At 41.0% G+C, this 26,552-nt stretch overlaps 2 protein-coding genes across 51 annotated transcripts in view; both read right to left on the bottom strand.

Moving 5' to 3' along the window:
- The window catches only part of NRCAM (neuronal cell adhesion molecule), a 336,778-nt gene extending 316,880 nt beyond the window's left edge, over positions 1-19,898 (bottom strand). For all 50 annotated transcript variants that reach the window (XM_035254142.3, XM_078343186.1, XM_078343182.1 and 47 more), the window contains exon 1: positions 19,744-19,898. The gene's annotated coding sequence lies outside the window, so the exon portion shown is untranslated. The remainder of the gene's footprint in view (positions 1-19,743) is intronic.
- A 1,833-nt stretch (positions 19,899-21,731) lies between these two features.
- PNPLA8 (patatin like domain 8, phospholipase A2) overlaps positions 21,732-26,552 on the bottom strand; it is a 78,669-nt gene continuing 73,848 nt past the window's right edge. The window contains exon 10 of the mRNA XM_017975462.4: positions 21,732-22,313. Coding sequence (XP_017830951.1) covers positions 22,210-22,313 — 104 coding nt within the window. The 3' untranslated portion in view covers positions 21,732-22,209. The remainder of the gene's footprint in view (positions 22,314-26,552) is intronic.

A 26,552-nucleotide genomic window follows, 5' to 3' on the forward strand; every position in this document is an offset into this window, starting at 1 on the left:
GGCCAGTTTAATTCTGGTCACAAAATCAGACCAGGGCATTACAAGACCAGAAAACTACATATCATTATCCCTAAGGAACACAGAAACAAATATCCTAAAATACTAACGATCTGAATTCAGCAATATATAAAGAGGATTGTACAATCTGACCAAGTTGTATGTATTGCAGAAGCTTGTTTTAATATCAAAAAAATCAATACAATATACTATATTTATAGAATAAATGACAAAAACACATCATAATCCCTTTTGAGTTCACATTATAGTTTTAACAGACACAGAAAATGCATTTAACAAAATCCCATTCAGGATAAAAATTCTCAACAAGCTAGAAGAGAAGTAAATTAAATAATTTACTTCTCAATTAAATAAAGGACTTCTATTAAAAATCTAGAGCTAACATACCTAATATGAAAAACTGAGGCTGGGCGAGGTGGTTCAAGCCTGTAATCCCAGCACTTTGGGAGGCTGAGGCAGGTGGATCAGGAGGTCAAGAGATTGAGACCATTCTGGTCAACATGGTGAAACCCCGTCTCTACTAAAAATACAAAAAATTAGCTGGGCATGGTGGCAGGTGCCTGTAATCCCAGCTACTCAGGAGGCTGAGGCAGGAGAATTGCTTGAACCCAGGAGGCGGAGGTTGCGGTGAGCCGAGACCACACCATTGCACTCCAGCCTGAGTAACAAGAGCAAAACTCCGTCTCAAAAAAAAAAAAAAAAAAAAAAAAAAGACTGAAAGCTTTCCCCTAAGATGGGGAACAAGTTAAGGATGCCCACTCTTACCACTTCTATTCAACACTGTATTGGAGCTTCTAGTTAGTACAAAAAAGAACATAAAAATCAATGGCATTGAAATTGGAAAGGAAGAGGCAAAACTGCCTTTATTCAGAGATGACACAATGTAGGAAATCCTGAGCAGTCCATTCTTAAAAACTACTAGAATTAATAAACAAGTTTAGCAAGATACAGGATGTAAGATCAATTTTCTTTCTACACATCACTAACGAATTATCTAAAATGATATGAAGGAAATAATTCCATCATGATAGCACCACAAAAAATACTTCAAAATAAATTTAACAAAAAAAATACAAGATTTGTATATCAAAAATTCAAAGCATTGCTAAGAGAAAATTAAGAAAATCTAAACAGCCATTAAATGTTAAGAATTGAAAGATTTGATATTAAGAAGGCAATTCTTCCCAAACTGATCTATTGATTTAATGCACTTCCTATCAAAATCTAAGCATTTTTCAACAAGTTGATCTGAAAGTATATATGGAAAACTCTTAGGAGAAAACATGTGAGTAACTTTTGTGAACTTGGGTGAGGAGATAAATTCTTAGATACAGCACCAAAAGCACAAGCAACGAAAGAAAAAACAATTACATTGGACTTAACAAAATGAAAAACTTTTTTGCTTCAAAGGGATATCAAGAAAGTAAAAACCCAAAAAAATAGGAGTAAAACCCACAAAATAGGAGAAAATATTTGTAAACTATGTATTTGATAAGGAACTTGTATCTAGAATATATTTTTACAAAACAAACTCAATAATCAGAAGATAAATAACCTGTTCTAAAAACTGGCAAAACATTTAGACATTTCACTGAAGAAGATACATCAATAGCTCTGAGAACATGTTCCACGTTATTAGTCATTAGGGAGGTGCAAGTAAAACTACCATGAAATACCACTCCACCGCCACTAGCACAGCCACAGTAAAAAAGGCAAGTAGGGCGTGATGGCTTACGCCTGTAATCCCAGCACTTTGGGAGGCTGAGATGGGTGTATTACCTGAGGTCAGGAGTTCAAGACCAGCCTAACCAACATGGTGAAATCACATCTCTACTAAAAATACAAAATTAGCCAGACATGGTGGTGCATGCCTGCAATCCCAGCTACTCAGAAGGCTGAGGCAGAATTGCTTGAACCCAGGAGGCAGAGGTTGCAGTGCGCGGAGATTGCGCCACTGCACTACAACTCGGGCGACAGGGCAAGACTCTGTCTCAAAACAAAATACAGCCAGGCATAGTGGCTCACACCTGGAATCCCAGAACTTTGGGAGGCTGAGGCAGGCAGATCACGAGGTCAGAAGTTCGAGACCAGTCTGGCCAACATAGTGAAACCCCGTCTCTACTAAAAACACAAAATATTAGCCGGGTGTGGTGATATGTCCCTATAATCCCAGCTACTTGGGAGGCTGAGGCAGGAGAATCTCAGAAACCCGGGAGGTGGAGGTTGCAGTGAGTCAAGATCGCGCCACTGCATTCCACCCCAGGTGACAGTACAAGACTCTGTCTCAAAAAAAAAAAAGAAAAGACAGGCAATACCGAAGATTGGCAAGGATGACAGGAAACTGGAACCCTTATGCATTCCTGATTGGGAAAGTAAAATGATACAGCCACTTTAAAAAACCGTTTGGCAGTGTCTTAAGTCATTAAATATAAATATACCATACAGACCAGCAATTCCACTGCTAACTATCTACCAAAGAGAAATTAAAACATAGGAACACATAAAGACTTGCATGCTAATATTCATAGCAGCATTATTAAGTCTCAAATTGGAAACCGTCCATATGTCCATCCACTAGTGAACACATAAACTCAATGTGGTATCTACATCCCAGGAAACACCACTGACACATGTTACAACATGGAGAAGCCTCAAAAACATGATGCTACCTAAAAAGAAGCCAGACACAAAAGATTCTATAGTATATGATTCCATTAACAGGAAATATCCAGAAAGGGCGAATTTGTAGAGGAGAAAAACAGATCAGTGGTTCCCGTGTGGTGAGAGCATAGTTTAACTGCAAATAGCCTCAAGAAAATTTTTGGCAGGGTGAGGGGGGCGGTGTTGATAAAAATTTTCAAAGTTGGATTGCGGTGATTGTTGCTGTGTTGGTTTTCTACTGCTCATTACAAACTACAATAAATCTAGAGACGTAAAGCAATACACATTTATTATCTCAAATCTTCTCCTAGGTCAGAAGCCCAGGCAGGACAAGATGGTTCTCCTAAGTCTGTAATCAACCTGTCACCTAGGCTGCTTTCTCATCTGGAGAATTTAGTTCCTCATGAAGGTTCTTGGCAGAATTTAGTTCCTCATGAAGGCCTGCAGTTGCCCTTCTTCATAAGCAATTCATATCATGGTTGTTGCCTCTTCAAACCCAGCAGGAGAGTGTCTCTTTCGTACAGTCCTTTTTTTTCTTTTCTTAGTTTCTTGTACAATATTTATCTTAGGTCTCATAACAGTCCCATTTTAAGATTTTACACCTGATTAATTCAGGCCCAACCAAGATAGCTCCCTTTTCATGAACTCATAATCAACTGACATGAGACTTTAATTATATCTGCAAAATCCCCTCAGTTTTGCCATATGTTACCTAGTTATGAAAGTGACATGCCATCACAGTCACAGGTCCCACTCACACTCAAGGAGAAGGTATCACACTTGGGCATGCACACCAGGGGTGAGAATCTTAGGGGTGATTGTGGAATTCTGCTTACCATAGTTGTACAATTTATAATGCATTAAAACTCTAACTGTATACAGAAGATTTGTGACTTGCAATGGTTCAACTTATGATGTTTTTGACTTTACAATAGGTTTGTTGGGATGTGATCCCATTGAAAGTAGAGAAGCATCTGTACTTACTGTGGATCATTTTACGATATGTAAACTATACCTTAATAAAGTTGTAAAATATATTTTACTACAACATGTTGTTTTTAGTACCACAATTCCATTTTAAAATTAGGGTTACATTTTTTTTTATTAAAAAAATTTAGCCAAGGACTGAAGGAACTGATTCAACAGAAAAAAGTTGTCTACATTCATCAACCATACCCTTCACAATTTGTTACACCAATCAATTTACAGTAACCACTTCACACACACAAGAGCAAAGCAGTCAACTTTTCACCAGTTGGGTTTTACTCCTCTGTCAGCTTTCTTAGTAATGAATGGAGGCTCACTTATATTCAAAGATTTTGGATTTCCAAAGAGAGTAGAGTTACCTTTAAACAAGAGTTTTCACTCTGGTTTCTCTGCTAGAGACTGGCTCCATTTTGAGCCTCCCTCAAACAAAGTATGAGCAACAATGTTTAGTCACATGAAGCCCCCATTTTGCCAGCTGCACACTTCCTAAAATTTTATTCACCCGAAGGACAGAAACTATGAGTTCTGGAGTTCTTTATCGTGTCCCGGGAATGCCTTTCAAGTCTGGCTGCTCATGATATTTCATGTGTGCTGAATTGCTATCTAAAACTAAGTATTTTCTAATTTGAACCTTTGGCTTTTAAAGAGCTTGATGTATGAAAAGCACAACAGGCCTCTGTAATTGTACTTCAGAGTACAATGGTGTCCAGTACAAGCTATCTGGACACCATGAAGCACTGCAAATTCCCTAAGGGGATGCCCAATAACGTCAACGGGATGGTTATCTTGTAGGTTTGTTGTTCTCAAGCCCAAACTCAACTGTTACCATGGAATTAAAACACAAAAGGAGCTGTCTATTCTGGAAAATAAACACCGTTAGAATTCTCACTCAAGAAGTTTATGTCAAATATGGGAGAAACCCTTCTGCATAATTTGTTTTTGTGAAAATAAAATTTTCCTTGGGAATATACGAAAGTTATCTAACCATATAACACTTGGACACCCAATGTATAAACAAAATTTTAAAACTAACAATTTATGTATTTTTTTATTAGAGTCATTTGCTTTTTGCAATCCTATTGACTAAAACAGCCACAATATCAGATCGCTGAAAGAACTTTAGAAGCTTTTTCAGTCAGTCGAGGATGCAATTACATCACTTGAATACGCTGTAGATTACATGAGACTATCTACACTTGCCTAAATAGCATCTTCAGGACTTGAGCTGACACAGTTCTCTATACAACCTTCTCCTGAGAAGTTTGGGTCATAACTATAACTCTCAACATGCAGAAGCTAAAAATCCACTTCCTTGTTATTTATCATAGTAGGATGACACTAATTTGCAGGAATTATGACCGAAGGATAAGGGTCAAATTCCTTGGGTTAGAATCCTAGCTCTGCAACTTAGCAGCTATGTTATTTTAATCAGTTACTTAAACTCCCTAAGCCTCAGTTTCCTCATGTATAATGAGTGTAACAGCATAAAGCAGAGGTCAGAAAACTTTAACCATGGGCCACATCTGGCCTGCCATCAATTTTGTAAAGAAAGTTTTACATGGCCATGCCTGTTCATTTACATATTGCCTATGAGAATTTTTGGAGAGATCAAATGGCCTACAATGCCTAAAAGATTTATACCATCTCACCCTTTATAGAAGCAATTTGCTAGCTTCTGAGACAAAGGGTTTTTGTGAAGATTAAATTAGATCATTCATTTAAGGTGCTTCATGTAGTCAAATAACCAATAAATGGCAGGGATTGCTGTTAATTATTAATAGTAATAAGTTATAAAAATCACTGTGATCTCATTCCCTAAAATTCAGAGAGACAACTTCATATATAATACCTCAGGAGCAGGCTGCCCATACAGTAATACCTTGGGATCAGTAGGCTTAGCCCCCTTTTTTGATGAATTGGTCATGGAGGTGGCTGAGGTAGTATGATCACAGGATGTGATATGCAGCTGTCAGTGCAGGGCAGAGAGCCCGGTGGGTCACAGACAACAGCTGCCACGAGTCACTCATTCCAAGTAATTGATACTCTGCAATTCCATGATGGAGATCTCTTGGTCACAGGTGTATAACACATGCATATTCGTGATTGGCCCACTCCTAACTATGCAGAAGAGACTAAAGAGGGAGTGGGGTGGACTAGAATTATGCTTAGACAATGACCAGAGCAGGTGCAGGTAGCCACAACACAGCCTACTTCCATTTTCCAGGCAGTAACTGGTTTCCCAAGATGTATTCTGTTGTCCAGAACAGGAAATAAGCTGGAGTGGTCTAGTACAGTAAAATTCTAAAATGTGAGTTTGATGTAAGAAAATACAGACTAACCATTCAAAGTAATAAAATGTATCTAAAGCTGAGGATTTATCACAAAACTGGTATTGCTGGTCCTATGTTAGTACATCTGCAAAGAGACTTTGGTCAATCACCAAATATGACAGTGTTATCCATAAATCTCTCAAATTGTCCTTACAACATTGTCTTTCAAGGCAAATATTTAAAAGATCTAAAGAGATCATACTGAGACAGTGACGTTCAGATACAAACTATTGCCTGTACTCTCTGCTCTGGTCTAGGGCCTTAAACATGTCACTCAATTTTCACCTCACTTCCCTGTGTGTTAAAAAGAAGCTGTGAGAATATGCATAATAAAAATAGCCATAATTCAAGATTATTTCCTGATGGATGCTGGTAGATTCTCATTAGTTGCTCCTGTCGGGATCACAAATAAACTTACGTCTGTAGCACAGAAAGAACATATTCACCAGGAGGAAACCTCAAATTGGCCAATGGTCTACATATTAAAATGAGATCAGTGAATGCCACAAACAGAATTGTAAAGTTTTCAGTGTTCATCCCAAGAATCTTCCTACCAAATAATCTAGTTGGTATTATTTAAAATAATTACACCCTTTTTTATATATCACAGTTCATTAAATGTCATACATATGACATTAATTGGAAAAGTCATTTCCCTGGAGGAGCTCACTACACAAGGCTGTCGCTGGTGGGAATGAAGAACAGACATTCACACCAAGCGGGCAGACATCATAAAGGACCAGCTGAAATGGTTTTAGAGTTCACAGTATATTAATATTCAAGTTAAATCAAAGCTCTTGACTATTGTTTCTCCAAAGAGACGGTGGTGCTGCCTGATTATAGCTAGCTGCAAAATTCTCCACAATGCCATTTCTACCCTGCCCCACTGAAACAGCATTCAGGCTGAAGTTGTCTAAGTACTAGCTCATTCATGAGCATGAGTACATACTCATGCTGTCACATTTTTCATGTTGAAAGAAACCTTCTGATTACCAAGGCACAGCAAGGCACCTGTAGAGACTTAAACAAATTATGTACCCTTAATTTACCAGGTGATAAAAATTTATACTTGGTGGAGGCAGCAAAGTTGGAGGTGATTATAATTGAAAAAGGTAATCAACTAATTAAACTACCAACTTTAAAAATTTGTCCAAGTAATAAAATTAACACCCTCTTCACCACTCCCAGCATCTTAGTGCCTTAAATCAAGGAATAAATTTCTCAATAGCCAATTACTACATATGTATTCCTTTGGCACCCAAAGTATACAGATATAGATAGGTAGGTAGGTAGATAGGCAGATAGGTACATAGATACAGGTGTAGGTATAGATTCAGATATATATATATAGATGATAAGATAGAGAGATAGAGAAGGACAGCGAGACAGTTGTCCTTCTGTATTCATAGGTTCTGCATCTGCAGATTCAACCAGTCACTGATGGAAAATATTATTAAATAAATAACAATGCAACAATTTAAAATAATATAAATTTAAAAACAAAATAGTATAACAACTATTTATGTAGCATTTACATTGTAATCTAGAGATGATTTTGAGTATATGGAAGGATGAACATAGGTTATATGCAAATACTACACCATTTTATATCAGAGACTTGAACAGCCTCAGATTTTGGTATCCTGGGGGTTAGGGGGTACTTGGAGAACCAATCTCCCTTGAATACTGAGGGATGACTCTATACACAGAGCTGTGGGAAAGCTGTATTCCGCCCCTCTCTGCCTCCACCCCCCCAACCCCCGATCCCCCCACCCCACCCCCACCCACTCTCTTTTTGGTAAGGAATAGGTTTAGAAACAGATGAACTATTAATGCATTCTGTATTAGTTTGCTGGGGCTGCTGTAACAAAGTACCACAAACTGGAAGGCTTACACAACAGAAGGTTATTGTTTCACTGTTCTGGAGGCAGGAAGTCCAAGATCGAGGTGTCAGCAAGGGTTGGTCCCTTCCAAGGGCTGTGAGAGAGAATCTGTTCCATGCCTCTCTCCTGGCTTCTGGTGGTTTGCTGGCAGCCTTTGGCCTTTTTTGACTTGTAGATCTCTGCCTTCATTTCACAGGCTGCCTTCTACTCTGCCTATCTCTAAATTGCCTCTTTTTATAAGGACATTAATCATACTGGATTGGGGCCCAACCTAATGATCTCACTTTAACTGTAAAGACACTATTTGCAAATAAGGTCACATTCTCAGGCACTGGGGGTTTGGACTTCAACCTATGAATTTTAAGGGACATATTTCAACGCATAACACAATTCCATTTCTAAAATTCTATGTCTTCAGAGTCCAGGTCAACAATGACTGCAATTTCTAATCTCTATCTCTTCACTGAGGTGCAGAGGAACAGAATAAATGCAAAATACCTCAACCGTATATGCAAACCTGCTCACAAGCCACACTGCATGTATCTCTTTATTTCAAACTTCTAAGTACATGCCGTTTGTAAACTAAATTTAATATGTTAAAATGGTTTCATGCTTTATTAGTTTATGGGTTGCTAGTCATGGCTGACACATACAAAAATTATTGACTGTTCTCTTGAAAAATATGAATGGAATTATGGCTTGAAATAAGATAAAATTAGATTTATCGACATTGGCCACAACTGAAAAAAAAAAAGTTCCTTCTCAGAAGGAACACTGCCAACACATTTGCTGACCCTCATTTTATCATATTGACTCAACATGACTTTAACATATATATTATCATTTTTTGGAGAGTATGATTATAATTTGTGTTCTGAGAACAGTCCTATCATGCAGTGTCAATAAAAATGGGTATCAATCTCCCAGGCTGCAGTGTAAGATCACTTCATTTCTTCAAAATCAAGTAGCCACATACATTGTGAAGAATATATGATACAAACATATGCTAAGAATATATGATACATATACAACCCAGGAGCAAGTTTTTGGGTCCAAAAGTGACAAATGCATTCTACCTAATGACATAGATTGATGGCATCTTTGTCTCTTAGCACTTCCGTTTTAGCATCATTTATTACAGTCACATACCCTTGGGAGGTAGGGTTGGGTGATGAGAAAGTTTTTGTTTAATCTCTATTTTCTAACTAAAGAAAAGAAGTACTTAAGTAACTTTTCCAAAGCCATGCAATGTACTGAGGTTTCTTAATCAATGTGGAGTAGCCTAGCACTTCTCAAATTTTAACTAATCAAAGATTTTACATAACTTTTTATTCTAGGTGTCTCTAATATGGTACCGCTGCCCTGAACCCAACTCCTAGAGCCCATTCACTAGTCATCAGAACTTCTGATCTGTTTCACATGCCAGTCTCTTCATTTTTTATTTCAGTCCTGTTTACCTCACTTTTGATTTCTTCAAATTCAAAGGGCAGAAAGCAATCTCAGAAAGCGCTTAGCTCAGTCAGCGTGCAGCCACCCAGAGACCTCCAGAGGAAAATGACAAGCACCAGCTTCAGACAGTGAAAAGAAAGGAAAGCCGTGTGCAAATCCGGAATCATCTGCCATTAGCAAAGGTAGAAAATTATAGAGCAACTCTTTGGGGTCACAAGAATGTCATTTTGCACTCCACAGTAGCAATTTTTAAAATAGTACCCTTCTGGATTGAATGATTTCACCTGCTTGCTCAAGTGCCTAATTTAGAACTAGCAAGCAAATTATAATCGACAGAGTCCAGGCATGAAATTATAAATGTTTGGGTTTCCCATGGTCTAGACTTTATCTATGTCTTCAAACCAGGACTGAGAACAAAACTCCCCAGTTTTCTCCAACAAAGATCCACCTGACATTCTGACATTTTGCAACATTCATATATTCAGTCATTCATTCTTGCACTCGCTCATTTATCAAATATGGGGGCTCTCAGATACATCCCACCATGCATAATGTGAAGAGCAGCTCAGGCCTCTCACAGAACAGAGCAAGGATTGTTTCTGAAATTAGGAGACATGAGGAAAACTAAGATGAGCGAGGGCCCAAAATGCCTGTATGACTATTTAGTTATCTGCTTCCTTTATCATGTAGACTCGGCCCCTAATGTTATGTAGAGCAAATATCAAATAATTTTAAACAATTGTATACTTTCTCTGCATTTATCACCTATATCTCTTTTTTTTTTTTTTTGAGATGGAGTCTCGCTCTATTGCCCAGGCTGTAGTGAAAGTACACGATCACAACTCATTACAACCTTCGCCTCCTGGGTTCAGGCGATTCTCCTGCCTCAGCCTCCCAAGTAGCTGGAACTACAGGCACCCACCACCACATCTGGCCAATTTTTGTATTTTTTAAATACAGACGGGGTTTTACCATGTTGGCCAGGCTGGTCTCAAATTCCAGTCCTCAAGTGATCCGCCCACCTAGGCCTCCCAAAGTGCTGGGATTACAGGCATAAGCCACCACACCAGACCCACCTGTCTCCCTCTTTACGAGTTTTTATTTAGCCTTATTTGCTTAGGTTTCACTTGGTATCTATTTGCTCTTTCAACAGACTATCTATCTATTTAGATATTTCTGAAAAACTGTTCATTAATTGAACTTTGATGCAGCTCACTTATCATATAATCCTTATGCAAAGTGAAGAATCCTGTTTGATGTGAATAGTCACTCCATATGGATTTGCCAAGTTCGTATTTTCATACGCTAACTCTCTCAAGCTGGGGCTACCTATAAATAAAGAAATAAAATGGCTGGAAAATAGAGCTGACTTGGCTAGGAATTTAAGCATGTTACACAGAAATAACTTTAGCTTTCAATTCTTAGTAAATTTTTCTCATTACATTTATTTTAAATGTAAATGTATTATATTTTATTTTTGTAGGGTAACTTACTAGTTATTTCTATTTTTTTGATGTCACATTACTTCAATGACCCAAAGTACTACAATAAACTATCTCTAAAATATTTCATATTGAGTGCTACCAAGTGGAGACTATTCTCAATTAGCCAGGCAATAGCCATAAAAACTTTTATTCTTTTCTCTTTCTCTTTTTTCAAATTTTAAGTTATTACCTTTACAGCATTTTGTTCTTCACTTTTTAATCACTGAAAATTTCTTCAGCTCCTTCTGCCATAGGACACTTCTCAGGGATGTTATAATTCTCCCCATCCATCTGAGCCTTCTTTCCATCTGAACCCTTCACATTCCTTCACCTCCACTCTTCATTCCCAGTTCTGATCATGAACTCACTCCCTCTCTGCTGTTTAATGAACCCCCTCATAGTTTTAGGACAGCAATGAACCCTTGATATCTATTTACCTTCCACTATAATTTTGCATCACAGTAACAGTTACTAGAAACATATACATAGCCATGGAGTTTTTAAAGCCCCGCCATATCTATTAAAATGCAATTTATCTTAAAATTCATGACATATACACAAGGTATATATCACCATTCACATAAAGCACAACATGACATGTAAGTCAATATAATCATTCTTAAGTAAATTAGGTATTGGTTACATTATAGTATTTATTATGTCTGAATTTCCATGTTACTGTTCAAATATTGCCATGTCAATGTTATTTCCCTAAAACTAGAAATATTCATTTGAATATTTCATTAAAAATACATTTTAAAAATATACATTTAAAAAATGGCTTTTAGACATCATGCTACTAACATCAGAAGAGAAGACTACGTCATCGAGTCATTTTAAATGGTCGAAGGTGCCAAAGCAAAATTTGGTAATTCAACTTTCCATTTTTCAGTTTTCAAATAGCATAATTTTTTCATTTCCAATTGTAGTTTTACAGAATACAAGGAAGATTTTCAAATTATCCAAAATTGTCTTCTTTTATTTCACTTATTATAATACATTCTGGTACCCTCTACCTCCTAGTAGCTGCTTTTATTATTCTAGAGATGCACACACTAGGAAACATTTCCTACTAAAACGTTTTGAATCAGATGCTGCCTACCAAAATGAATGGAAAACCATGTGCCATATTAAAAACTTCAACAGCAACTATAACAGTGATGGACTCCCACTGGGAGCAGAAAGCCAAAATCACACTTCATAAATACACTTATCTGTGGAAAAAAAACACTGGCTAGACAATATTTAGGACAGATGTATCTTGTCACACATCAAAACAATCTGTGTACAACACCAAAACACTGTGATGCAATTTTACAAGGGAAGCTGGCTGGGCATTTATTCAACTAGATAACAGAGGGGAAAGCCACAGAACAGTCAGAAGAATATTTGCAATGCAATTAGGAGGGACAAGTGCATCTGAGCGAGCGCCAGACACAGGGGCCTCTCCTTAATTCACACAGCCCAATGTCTTAATGTGGCATACAGCAGCAAACTGCACTTCCTACAGTTTTAAAAGTTTTGTCAGTTAACTAGATGTTTACTGAGTGCCTCACTTGGGCACTCAACATTTCGGGTGTGTCATCCAGCTCTGTGTGGGTTGTTCCAACACCATCTGTCACTTAAGCTTCCACAGATTCAAAAATTTCAATTCGAACTAATCTACTCGGCACTCTAACTGGAGCTATAATTCAAATTTCGACATGAAGCTTGAATTCCTTTTCAGTGTTCTTCAACTTTGACCCAGCTCCCCCCCTCCCTTCACTGAAAAGGGCCAAGACAACAGCCCAGCAAGTGGGGCAGGCAAAACAGGCCTCCTTTGTTCACTTTTGTCCTTTCAGCTCTCTATTGAGGTAAGGGACTGAAAAGGCGCACCAGGTTTTGGAAGGCAGCAGCGGACTCGCTCGCAAGCCATCCCTCCTCAAAGAACCAAAAAACTCCAGGACGAAACTCTTTGGACAGGCCATTCTTACCTTGAGGCAAAATTAATGGAAGATCAGTACTTCGCCTTTCCCCAGAGAATCTGTCAGTGGTATTGAATATGAGTCCATAAATGCATGCTGTAAATCATGCCATTCAAATGCCAAGGACATCTAACAGTGGCATGAAATTAGCTTTAAAGCTGAAATTTGGAGAAAAGATCACTACATGCTGAATACTCATACTGAATTTTTTGAATGCTCTCAGCCCACTTGAGAAAGATAAATCAAATTCATTGCATATTACCCAGTGGAAGACCTCCTACAGGATTCTCTCAGATTTCCCTAGGAATAGATTTTTCTTTTTCTGGTTACAGTGAGTTTTGAACCAACACACTATCCACATAATAAAATGTAAACATATATGTATGTGTGTATATATATTCAAATAGTTTCTAGTCCCTCCCACCATTATTTAATAAGAAAAATTTCAAAAGGATCATTTTTGCCTGACAGTACCTGTCATTTTCATTCTCATGTGAATTAAACAACGTTTTAGTCCAGGACAATATGGAAGGCAATCAGGGAGCACATAATACAAGTAAGATTCATCATTCCTGTGTTCAAACTGAATATGCCATTTGGACAGTATGTGCAGTACAGGAGCGCTAGTGATTGTAAATTTGTTCCCTTTACCACTGGCATGTTTTTTTATCTTTACTAGCTTCTTAGTCACTTGAGGGAAACCCTCCATCAGACTGTTAAAAATTACCTTTTTCTAATTTGAAATTCCAATCTTGTAGGCCAGCAAAATAGGTCAATTAAGTTGACACCGCATCTTTTTTATTAGCTCAGCTAAGCAATTATAATTGGGTGGTGAAGGCTTATGCTGTCATCTTTGAAGATTCAATGGAGGGGAGAAATATCCAATGTGGAACTGTAATTTACAATGCCAGCATATCCCTAAACATTCAGCATAAGAATATTTCTTTCTGTTTTCAGATATGGGGCAAATTTGCTCTTGTTCTAGATTAAAATAATAATGCCATTTTTTGGCAATAAAGAAAAGCATATTTATTTAACTTACCCTCATAGCAAATTCATATCACACACGTTCTTTACAGACATAGGTACTCTGATTCAACATTTTAGGATAATACGAATGTATGCCACCAATGTTGGCTTACCCTAGACTTGGACTACAGCACATATGCTCCACAACATCTATTTCATGCTTTGCACAAAGTATATAATCAATTAATACTTGTTGAAAACCATACACTTCCATACTAATAAATGTTAAACCAATAAAGTAGAAATGCTGTGAATGACTTGTTCATAATATACAGATATTAATTTATAGCTTTAAAAGGTAACAGTGGCAGGGCGTGGAGCTCATGCCTATAATCCCAGCACTTTGGGAGGCCAAGGCATGTGGATCACCTGATGTCAGGAGTTCAACAGTGAAACCCTGTCTACTAAAAATACAAAAATTAGTTGGGTGTGGTGGTGGATGCCTGTAATTCCAGCTACTCAGGAGGCTGAGGCAGGTGAATCACTTGGAACCCAGGAGGCGGAGATCGCAGTGAGCCGAGATCACACCATTGCACTTTAGCCTGGGCAACAGAATGAGACTCCATCTCAAAAAATATATATATATATAAAAGAACTTCACACCCATTAGGATGGCTATTGTTAAGAAAACAGAAAATAACAAGTGTTGGAAAAAATGTGGAGAAATTGGAAACCTGTGCATTGTTGACAGAAATGTAAAATGATACAGTTACTATGGAAAGAATATGACAATTTCTCAAAAAAAAATAGACCTACCATATGATCTAGCAGTCTCATTTCTGGGTATACACCAAAAAAACTGAAAGCAGTGACTCAGTAGATATTTGAACATCCATGTTTATAGCAGCATCATTTGCAATGGCCAAATGGTGAAAGTAACCCAAGTGTATATGACATATGAATGGATGAACATACAATGAAATATTATTTAGCATTACGAAAGAAGGAAATTCTGACAGATGGATCAACCTTGAAGGCACTATGGTAAGTGAAATAAACCAGTTACAGAAAAACAAATAAATACTGCATGAGTCCACTCATGTGAGGTACTTAGGGTAGTCAAATTCATAGACTGGAAGTTGTATGCTGGTTGCCAGGGGCTGGGGGCTGAGGGGTTATGAACTATTGTTTAATGGATACAGAATTTTAATTTGGGAAGGCAGAACCCATTCTGGAGAGGTATAGTGGTGATGGCTGCACACAATGTGAAGTATTTAATGCCACTGAAGTATACACTTGGAAATAGTTTAATGGCATATCTTATGTCATGTAAATTTTAGCACAGTAAAAAAGTAACTTCACAAAAACATATTTTAAATAAACATATTGCATTTGCTGCCCCATTTAAAGACAACCTGATAATGAAGGATTTATAGTTGCTGAAGCTGAAGGCAGAGCCATCCCCCTATTTCTTTCCACATGTAGACTTCTCCTTCACATTTTAAGAGGAAAAATAAAAAACTCATTGTTCATTTTGGTACATCTTCCTATTCTTAGATACTTCAGTCAAACGGAAGAAGCAGAGAGTAGAATGGTGATTAGGGGTTAGGGGAGATGAGATGTTCTCACCACACATATACAAATGTAACTGTGTAAGGTGATAGATGTGTTTATTAGTTTGATTGTGATAATCATTTCACAATGCACACATATATCAGAATATCATGTTGTACATATTAAATGGATACAACTTTTGTCAATTATATCTTACTAATGCTGTGTGTGGGGGGAAGAAACTTCAGCCTTTGATGTCAATAGAGGCTGTTTTAAAGAGAAGGAGCTTTTCATTTGCCAAGGCAGTCAAATGAATGTTTTTTGTTTGTTCGTTTGGTTGTTTTTTTTGTTTTGTGTTTTGTTTTGTTTTGAAACAGAATGTCACACCGTCACCAGGCTGGAGTGCAGTGGTGCAATCTCAGCTTACTGCAATCTCTGCCTCCTGGGTTCAATCAATTCTCCTGCCTCAGCCTCCCGAATAGCTGGGATTACAGGCATGCACCACCACGCACAGCTAATCTTTGTATTTTTAGAAGAGATGGGGTTTCACCATGTTGGCCAGAATGGTCTCAGTCTCTTGACCTCGTGATCCACCCGCCTTGGCCTCCCAAAGTGCTGGGATTACAGGCATAAGATACCGTACCGGCCTCAGTCAAATGTTTACATAAAATAAGTCACTGGATTTTTGCCCTTAGCATTCAGGTCTCTACTCTGTCCTCACCTGCCAGGAAGTTCCCTGAAAGAGCTCCTTCAGGCAGGGAAGTGTAACATTTTAAGGGAGAAGAGCATCTAAATGTATTTAGTAATTTTCAATAATTTTCAAATCACTTTCACCAATCATTGCAACAGTTGAAGACTGACCTAAAGCATTCTTTTGATTCAAATGCACAAAACTTCCTAGAGAACATGTTAGAATCTGTACATTCCAGTTACATTTGCTATGGGTTACTGAGCTTCTCAGAGGGTAGGTGCTCATTGAAAATGAAGATGAGATTCCAATAGTTGCTGATTTATGGTGAGACTGTCAGGTAAAAGCCTCAGTCCCTCAGTGGTTACCCTTTGGGGTAAGGACTGGGAGGGGCCACAAGGAGGCTTTGTCAGACGTTCATTATACTGGTTCTTGATCTGAGTGCTAGTTAAGTAACTGTGTTCAGTTTGTGCAAGTTCATCGGCCCAAACCGAAAAAAAAAAAAAAAAAAGATTTTTGTGGAAAAAAAAAATCTGTGTGTAGAGTATGTACATTGTATCATCTGATACAATTAGAATTAATCTTTCTAAGAAGAGAAATTCTGTTTTGCTCACAGCTATATCCCCACTGCCTAGTGCAGTAAGCCATGCTCTCAGTAAATATTTATTAAGGAATGAATGAATGAATGAATGAATGAATGAAATCTTTTTACCAGAAAAGCTTCCTGTGGAGTTCCATTCAATAGCTTCTTTCTACATCCACAATATTAATCTGTAGATCTATTTATATTCAACCTGTTATACAAGAAAAATTACACCTGCATGAAAGTATTATTTGAAATGATTCTTGAAATTTTCTACAGCCCAGGTGTATACGTTCTCAGGGCCCCCTCACACTTCTGAAGCACTTATACCTAGCGATTATCGTTATACTGGCCTCACAGGAAGTATCATTTCCAAAGACGCTTTGATTTCCATTCACTGTCACTGCAGCATTAACAAATATGATGTGGTATAAGGGCAATGGCCTTCAGTCTAAAGACCTCATCACTACCCTGCATTACAAGTCTGAGCCCTACTGTAGTTGTTTTGAAACTCATTAGTTAGATACAATGTTGCCTGAGTCCTCTAATAGCTCTAAAGTTCCTGGATTATGTGAAATGTTTAGCAACTTTCCTGTAATAAGATAAAAAGAAGGTTGAAATAAAACTATGAGTCAGTAAGTTTATTAATGCAAAATCAATTTTTCCAACTGATCAGTTAATTATAATTCTAAAAGCTATTTCAGAAACAGCTGATTTCACTTTGGTTCAAATTCTCCCTTTCTACTAGTTAACATGAAGTATCTTCATAAATGCCCCCATAAGCTTCTATATATTTAGGGAATAGAAATGTTTTCCTAAGATTGGATACTAGGGTCCTATTCAAACTCAACATCTAATTTGAGGAGTAAGTCATTTGTAGTCAAAACAGTGTACAAAGAACATTCGGGGCTGGGGGCCTTTTCTTTAATAAAAGTTTTATTAAACTTTATGATATGCCAGAAACATCTATGTAATCACAGAGGGCAGGGCCTTGGTTACTAAGAACAGTCCAGTGAATATAATGGGTTGGATTGTGGGTTAATAGCTACATACTTAAAAGTTAATAGGAATAAAGGAATATGTAAAGGAGTTATATGGAAATAAAAGGCTATTCCACAATACAATTCTCTGAATTACAATAATGCCTGCTACTGTGAGTTCTGCAGAGCTCAGAATTAAATGAGCTTGTAATGTATCTCCCTGGTTTTGAACACGCAGCAGTTTCGGTTTCCCCTAAACTGATAAGTCGCGAAAAGTCCACATTCTCAGTCTTGGATTGTAAAGCACAAGGACAAAAGCAATCCCACTCCCCTACTTCCTAGCTGTGTGGCTTTGGGAAAGTTACTTGGCTTCTCTAAGCCTTAATTTCCTAATTTTTAAAATGCGGTTGTTGTGAGAACTAAATGAGGTGATACACATAACATGTGAAGCGTCCAGTAAATCTAAAGCTTTCAAAACCGGTTGGCTATCATTACCACTAAAGTAGAAAGTATCAGTTGCCAAATTCCATTTCAGTACTTCTGCAAGTATTGCCATTATTACATTATTTTAACAGCAGGGCATGGTTAGCATAATGCAGTTCCATAAAGCAGCCCAGTCTCCTAGGTTTGTATTTAGCGGTTACCGTGTTCCTTTCCAGGACCACCCCAGGGGGAGCTCCTGGTGCAGAACCAATGCCCCCTGCCCCATTACATTTGGCTCCATCTCCTATTGCAAAAGCCTGGGGCAAGGAAGGGCTCAATCTCTTAGACCCGCACTTCTGAGCGTTAACCATCTGGGACACGGAAAGGAAAAGAACGCTTCCCTCTCAGGACAGTTCTGCGCTGGCGGTAGCCAAGGGCTGGAGCCCCTGGTGCGAAGAAAAAGGCAGAAGAGAGGCGGGGTGCGAAAGAAACGCCATCGCTCGGCACTCTCTCTCCGTGCCCGCGACGAAGGGGCCGCCCTTCAGCGTCCAGGGGACGTAGAGGTGGCTGCGGGCCGGGAGCAGGGCGGGAGGGGAGGCGATGGGTGTGGGGGGAGGCAGCGGCCTGTTCGCCAGCCCCCGAGCCCGGGGAGCCCTCCGGCAGCGCTTGCTGCCCTGAGGACACAGCTCTAGGAGAATGACTCCCCCCTGGCTCACCCTACCGCGACACCCCGTCCCCCTCCGCACTCTGGCAGATGCGGGCCGGGAGTGGCTAAGCTGGCCAACCGCCGGGGACCAGGATGCGGCGGCGCCCACCCGCGCAGCGTGGAGGGGCCGGGGGCGGCGCACGGCGCAGATGGCGCTCGCTGCGAGATGGATGCTCCAGGGCGAGTAATCACTCCTGGCTCAACACTGCATCCCAGGCGGAGCGGATGCCAGATCCCACCGCAAAGAGCCTGGGTAGAGAAGGCAATCTTGCCAGGCAGCCGGAGCCCAGCGCGCCAGCCCCGACAAGTTCCAGCCCTCGGAGGCAGGGCGGGGCACGGGGACGCCCGGGACCAGCACCTGTAAGGCCGACAAAGCCCCCGCAAGCGCCCCCACCCTTCTGTCCTCGGTGTCTCTCCCGTTTCGCCTCGATTCCCCGAGCCCTCTCCAGGCAGCGAGAGTAGAGAAGCGAAGTCGGCCTCGCCCCCTGAACTCGGCGGTAGGCGCAGGTGTAGCCGCTTCGGAACAAAGCCCACGCCCAGATGTGTCCGCGGGGGCGGGAACAGGCGGACGCCAGTGCGCTCCGGGCCCGGCCCCCGCGCTCCTCACCCCGCCGGCATGTGGCGTGCCCCGCGCCTCCGTGTCCAGGTCCGGGAAGCCGCCGTGCCGGGCCCTCAGGCTCTCAATGCCCAACTGCCCACGAGCAAAAAAGCTCCCGGCAGGGCTTCCCGGAAAGCGTGGGGTGCGGGCGCGGAGCAGAAGTTGGCCATAGACCGGAGGGGGTGGTGGGTGCCGGCGCTGCTGGATTTCAGCTGTGCCCTCACCCGGGCGCGGGTCCCTCTGCTCCCTCTAGGCGCCCGCGGCAGTGTCGGGGGCCTGCAGGGCAGAAGGGAGTTGGAGATCCGCTTCGCCCCTCCCGCAGCGCTGCCAGCCGGGTGAGCGCTCAGCTGAACCCCGCGCCGGTGTCCCAGTGACAACGCAGCAGCCTCGCGCGTCCTCCTCCGCTCCGGCCGTCACCCCCGAACAGGACCCAGTGTCGCCGCCAGACGCTCTGGGAGCTACTCACGTTCTCGCACCGCGCCCACCGCTCTGCTCTGGCGCGACCGCCCAGGACCGTGGACCGCCGAGGTCCTCGTTTCTCGACGAAGCTGTCCCCTCTGGCTGCTCCAGCCAGGCGGCCTCTGCGCTGTCCCCCGCGCCCGCGCGTCTAAGGCTCGGACTGCCGCGCGCGTCCGCCAGCGACCCTGGCAAAGCGAGGCTGGCCCCGCGCCGGCGCGCGCCCCCGCCGCTCCCGCCCTCTCCGCTCTAGCCCTCTCAGCTCCGCTCCCCGCGCGGTGCTTCTGCCCCTCCCGGCTCTCCTTCGCGTCCTCCCGTCCCCCTCCCCCGCACTCCTCCCGGGCTCCCCCGCCTCTTCCCCGCCCTGCTGCTGAGAAGGCAGTGAATGGGCTCCGGCTGCCGGCGTCCCGAGGGACTGGGTGGCCCCTCACCTGAGCGGCCGCGCCGCCGCCGACCTCCCTCAGCCTGCCAGCGCGTGTGGCGGTGGCGGCGGGGGGGCAGGGACGGAGGCCGGGAGTGTTCCGGGACTAGGGCGATTGGGATTTAGCTACAAAAGATTCTAGAAAATGGGTAGTTTTTAAATGACACTCTCATGGGTTTAGGTTTCTCTGGGAGGTCCGTGTCTTCTAGTTTTTTTCTTTTTTAAAAAGCATTTACTTTCTTCGAAATTCATCAATCGGGGTGATTGAGATTGGGTGTTTTTTTGGTTTTTTATTTTGTTTTGTTTTTGCAACTGTTCTTTCCAAACATCCCCCAGAAAAAGGGCCTTCGGCATAAGGCAGATGCTATCTATCCGCGGTAGAAATTAGATCTTCGGATCCCAGCAAATAGGGTTAGTTAGGATTTGCTTATTTCCAGATGTGGTAGTATGATGGAGTTTTTTTTTGTTTTTTTTTTTTTTTTTTTTTTTTTTTTTTTTTTGGCAACGTAAATCGAGAATTAAGATTTTCTAACTGTGTAGTGTTTGAGCAAACCCATTGCATGCTACATTGTTCAGGTTCTGGAGCCCATTATCCACTCTGTCCTGGATGGTGTCCAAGATCCTTAGCTTGACCCATAAGGTCCTCCGTAATCTACTCCGGTCTGCACACCAAATAACTTGTCTGCTGGGTATCATCCGACTTTACCATTTACAGCAGATTCCAGCTCTTGGTGGGGTGAGCGGAGCCTTGCTTCCTTCAGCTCTCTAATTCTAATTCTTTGAGCTTCTCACCACCCCACCCCACCCCACCCCGAGGTCCTCGTTTCTCGACGGCCTCCTCCTCCACCCCCAGCCTCCAAGGTGCTAGGGCAAGATTCAGGAATGAAAAAGAAACCGATTCATACTTCAAGGTCCTGACAACCCCCATGCTCTAACTTCAGTTTGAACTTGCCCCCTCAGCTCACAGTATCCAAACGCAAGTGACTAGCCTTCTTTTCCTTCTCCTTCTACCGCCATCCTCTCCTCCTCCTTCTCCAGCCACCTGTGCTCTGGCTTCACAGAGCCTCCCTCAGTTCCTGAACCAGTGCTATTATCTCTAGCTGCTGGGTCATTGCACACGTGATTTCCTCAGTCCCTTCAGTGGCTCTTCTGACTCTCGTTCTTCCCCAACTGCCATTCAGGTGGGTACCTTGCACCTCTCAACTAATTGTCCAAATTTTCCTCTAAAATACCTTCTCCCTAAAAAAAGATTCCATGATCCCCTTACTTGAAAGTCTGGGCTGGTGGGCTGGTTCTCTATTGCCTACAAAGTAAATTCCAGATCTCCTGGTGTGCCTCTTTACAATCTGCTCCTAACTTATTTCTCAATTTTCCGTAACTCTAAGCCGCTGCCTGTGAGATTCCTCCTAGCTAGCATATTCGTCCATTTCTTTTTCATTTGGCAAACTCGTTCATCCTTCACAGCCTTACTAGGTTGTTACCTCCTCTGTAAATTTTTATTATAGTAGTGCTGGTCACCTTTTAATGATCTGTTTACCTGTCTGACTCCACAAAATTTCACTTCTTAATTTCACTTCTTTGGGGACAATTTGTCTTATTTATTTTTTTGTAACCATTTTCTCCTTAATACAAATGAAGCCACAGATAACCATAATCAACTCTCACTACTCCATCATTTCTCCCTGTATAAAGGACTTGGGGCGCCTCTGTTCCTTCCCCACTGCAGTAGTTGTGACAATCCTGGGGTCTTCCTACCTGTCCTTCTCATGTCCTTCTACCTTCAACTCTGGTTTTCCAAGGTTGCCCTTTCACCCCGGCCACTGTGAAATACTGATTTCTGGTCCACATTATTTCCAACGAATCCCACAGGGCAAACCTGTGAAGTGGGAAAATGACATCCTACTCTCTTCAGTTCTTGCCTGGGTTCTGGGTAGTAATTTGTCCCTTGGGCACTGAAGCAGCATTGCTTGTGTCTTCCTGTGTTGCAGTCTCATAAAGATGCTCCTTAAACAACTCCTTGAACTTCTGCTTAGAATTATTCTTTCTCTTCAGGCTCTAGTCGTGGTCCATGAGGCCAGGATGAAGCAGACGATATTTGGTCCTAGTGAAGTCCACGTTAGTCCTGATGCCTGGGAGACTACTTAGGATATTGGGGGTTGCTGAAAGAATAAGGACATAAATAGAATCTCATTTTTTTTCATGCAAGTGATGATTTCTCTAGGTATAGTTTCCCTTATCTTTACAGATAGAATAACAATACTTAATGCATACAGTTATTGTAAGAAAGCACTGGACAGTATCTAGGACATAATAGGTGCTCAGCAAATTCTAGTTTGAACAGTAATTGTTTGATAAGATGTCTGTCATATAAATACATGCTAGAATAAAAATACAAAGCCAGAAAAGAAAAAGCTCTGGAGAAGATAGGAACCACAGTGAGAGTACAAAACAAAAAATTGAATTAAATAACTTCTGGCCGGGCATGGTAGCTCATGCCTGTAATCTCAGCATTTTGGGTGGCTGAGTAGGGCAGATCACTTGAGGTCAGAGTTCGAAACCAGCCTGGCCAACATGGTGAAACCCGTCTCCACTAAAAATATAAAAATTAGCTGGGCAGGGTGGTGTGTGTCTGTAATCCTAGTTATTGGGGAGGCTGAGGCAGGAGAATCATTACTTGAACCCAGGAGGCAGAAGTTGCAGTGAGCCGGGATTGCACCACTGCACTCCAGCCTGGGATACAGAGTGCGACTCCATCTCAAAAAACAAATGAAAAAATAAGTAACTTTGATGCTACATAATAATTGCCATAATATAAAATTAGTATATAGTTCTAATTTCCAGCTTATTATTTCAATTGCCCTGTAGCCCTACATTGCTGGGGATTCGTTTCCTGAGGGAATGAGCAACAGGAAGAACAAACTGAGGCAGCAAGAGGAGCTTAAATGAAGGGAGCATGGAGGTGGGGATAGAAAAACGCTTTACGATTAGAAGATGGCAGCGTGGGCACATAGACTTTCTAATGCAGTCTGTTTGGTTTGCTTGGTGATGCATGAGGCAGTTTGATTTGGCTGCATTTGGCTGGTGGTACACCCAACTCACCTTCTTACCCTAACTGCTGCTATCCTGTTCCCATCCCTAAGCCTTATCCTCTCCCTATTACCAAGCCTCATTCCATCTTCAAACTCAGCCGAGGACTGGGAACAAGGTCTGTGCCCTCATCATATGATAATAATAGAATTTTCCATGTGCTCAGTACTGTTGTAAACACTTTGCATTTATTAACTCATTCTGACAAAAATCCCATTCAGTAGGCACTGTTATCATCCCCCATCTAGAAAATAAGGCAAGGAAAGTCAGATAACTTGCAGATTCTCACAGCTCTCTGCAAAGATGGGATTAAGCTCCACATTAAGACTCCAAAGTTAAGTCTTAACCAATCATTGTACCATGCTGCCTATCAATGACAACACACCAAGTTTCATTATTTTGATGGACACATCAGAATGTCACTGTTAAAACAGCTACATTAGAAAGTCATGGAGCCCCCCGGTGGTACCTGCAGTGAATACGTTTTAGCCTTTCTCTCTTCGGCTACTTCTGCAGTCCTGTCTCTTTTTCTGAGTTCTCCCTCCCGTCTTTTCCTCTTCCACATTTTTTTTAACACCTTGCCTTATTTTTCATCTCAATTTTCTTAATCCACATCCATGCTGCAGGGCTCCCAGGGGTGGCAATATCACTGGTCCTGTCCTAAAACCTAATGTTGAATTCAGCAAAACCCAACATGGACCCAGCAGTGTTAGTAATGAGCCTGCTGCTTTGCTGTAAAAAGAAAGGGGCTCAGTGAACACAGAAATTCTTTTTCAGCTGTGTCATTTTATGATTCTGGTGGTAACCAGGAGTATTTTTTTGGCTCCTCTAGTAAAACTCAGATAGATAAAATCTGGCTGAATTCTAGTAAGAATGTTTGGAGCAATAAAAAGTAACAACAATAAAATAAAATAAAAAATCCTACAGTAGTATAACAGGTTTGCTAGAAGATGAGCTTATACAAGTGTAATCATTATCTTAATATAATAGGCTATGGCTGGGCAACATGCATTAAATTTCTGATAGGCATGTGGCAAATGCAGTAGTTTTTAAAGCCCTTCTATTTGAAAGGGTATTATACCCCAATAGTGTCAGAAAGCATAGTTGTTATAATGGGAGACTTTCTAAACTGGTTCTCAGTGACATTCTTCTCTTGGTATTCTTCCTTGTGTGTAATCTCCTCCCGTTGATACTAGACCTAGTGACTCTATTCTAACTATCAGAATATGGCAAATGTAGTGGGATGTCACTTCCTATATTGGGTTTCAGATCATTCTGGTTTCTGTCTTGCTGTCTTGCTCTTTTGCTTACTTGCTTGGAGGGAAGACTGCTGCCATGTTGTAAGCTGCCATATGGAAAGGAAGGCTCTCATGGCAAGGAACTCATGAGGAGATCCCTTGGCCAACAGCATGTGAGGAACTGAGGCTCTCAGTCCTTCAGCCCAAAAGCATCTGAATCTTGCCACAGCTATATGAATGAACTCAAAAGCAGATATGGTGCTGGATAAAGAATCATTTGTAGGACAGATAAGTCATCGGTATGACTTGACCGAAGTTAACCTCAGCAGCTCTTAGCTCCATACCCCAGAGTCACACTGAGCTTCTATAGCTAGGCCTGGGTTGACCATTCACTGTGCCCTACCCAGAGCTGGTCCTTTTCCCTCTTGGATGCCAGCCACAGTCTCAGCTGGCCCATACTTCTTAGAGCCTCACAGTGGGTGATTATTACCCACTATGGATAATAGGATATGTGGTTATGAATTTATAATATGTAAGTATTAGGATGTGCAGCTTCATACATCAGCTGACCAGTAAGCAATGGAAAGTTTCCACAGATGCAAAACACCAGTTGCTCTCCCATGCTTCTCATCACCATCTGCCAAACCACCACAGAATTCTATTTGCCACTCTGGTGCCATTTGGGCACGTGTCAAACAGAAACCAGAAATTTGAAGCCCATCCCTTGCCTGATGCTTAGCAACACAGCATCCCTACACCTATTGAAAAGATGTGATGCTCAAGAAATAGGAGGAAAACGTGACCTTCGTGGCTGCTATATGCGGATTTCTTCTCTGGGAGCTTATGAGTCACTAAGATCTTCTGCTTGGCTCAACCCACCCCCATGCTTGGGGAACCAAGTTGGAAAGAGGAGGAACATTTTCAGTGATAATAACTATGTTCCTGTAGCCAACTTCTCCATCTGTTCCTACAGTTTCTGTCTACAAGAATGTACAAAGGTTCTGCTACATGGATTTAAGACTAGACAAGGTCAGTGTGCAATCAGCCATTGCAGATGAGGTCATCAAGGGCAGGGAATTACAGCTCTGGAAAACAGAGATACTGAGAAACACTCTTGATATGCACTCTTCATTACTGGCTTAAGTGGGGAACTGACAACAGGTGCAATGAAGATGAATTCACTGTGGAGGGAAGAAAGGAAGTGGCTTCAGAAATAATACTCTTAAGCAGCTGGGCACAGTGGCTCACGTCTGTAATCCCAGCACTTTGGGAGGCCTAGGTGGGTGGATCACCTGAGGTCAGGAGTTCGAGACCATCCTGGCTAACATGGTGAAACCCCATCTCTACTAAAAAAAAAGAAAAAAGGAAAAGAAAAAGAAATAATACTCTTGAGTATAAATGAATGGTTTAATCAGAAGCTTTCTTAGTTGGCTGTTTTAATTCATTTTAAAACAGAAAAAGGATCTTAGATTAATACAGACTGACATTGTACTTCTGTTTATGTTTTAAGCATTAAATTTTAAGTTTAAACCGATTAATAAATTTATAATTTATTAATAAATTACAAACTATTATAATTTATTAATTTTATGACAAATTATAAAATTATTAGTTTATTATAATAAACTAATACATTTTAAGTTTTTAAAGTGTTTTCAATATATTTTTGAAATTGTGGTCAAATACACATAACATAAAATCTTCCAACTTAACCATTTTTAAATGTACAGTTTAGTAGTGTTGAGTACACTCACATTGTTATGCAACCATCACTACCTTTCATCTCCAGACTTTTTATCTTGTGAAACTGAAACTCTATAGCTACTAAACAACAGACTCCACATTCCCCTCTTCCTCTGGGCTCTATGACTGCCAATCTACTTCCTCTATGGATTTGACTGCTCTAAGTAGCTCATATAAGTGGAATCATACAGTATTCGTCTTTTTGTGATGTTTATTTCACTTAGCATAATGTCCTCAAGGTTCATCCATGTCATAGCATGTGTCCAAATTTCCTATTTAATAATATCACATTTTGTTAATCCATTCATCTGTTGATGGACACTTAATTGC

The sequence above is a fragment of the Callithrix jacchus genome, chromosome 11 (assembly GCF_049354715.1).
Source record: "Callithrix jacchus isolate 240 chromosome 11, calJac240_pri, whole genome shotgun sequence".
NCBI classification, from domain to species: domain Eukaryota; kingdom Metazoa; phylum Chordata; class Mammalia; order Primates; family Cebidae; genus Callithrix; species Callithrix jacchus.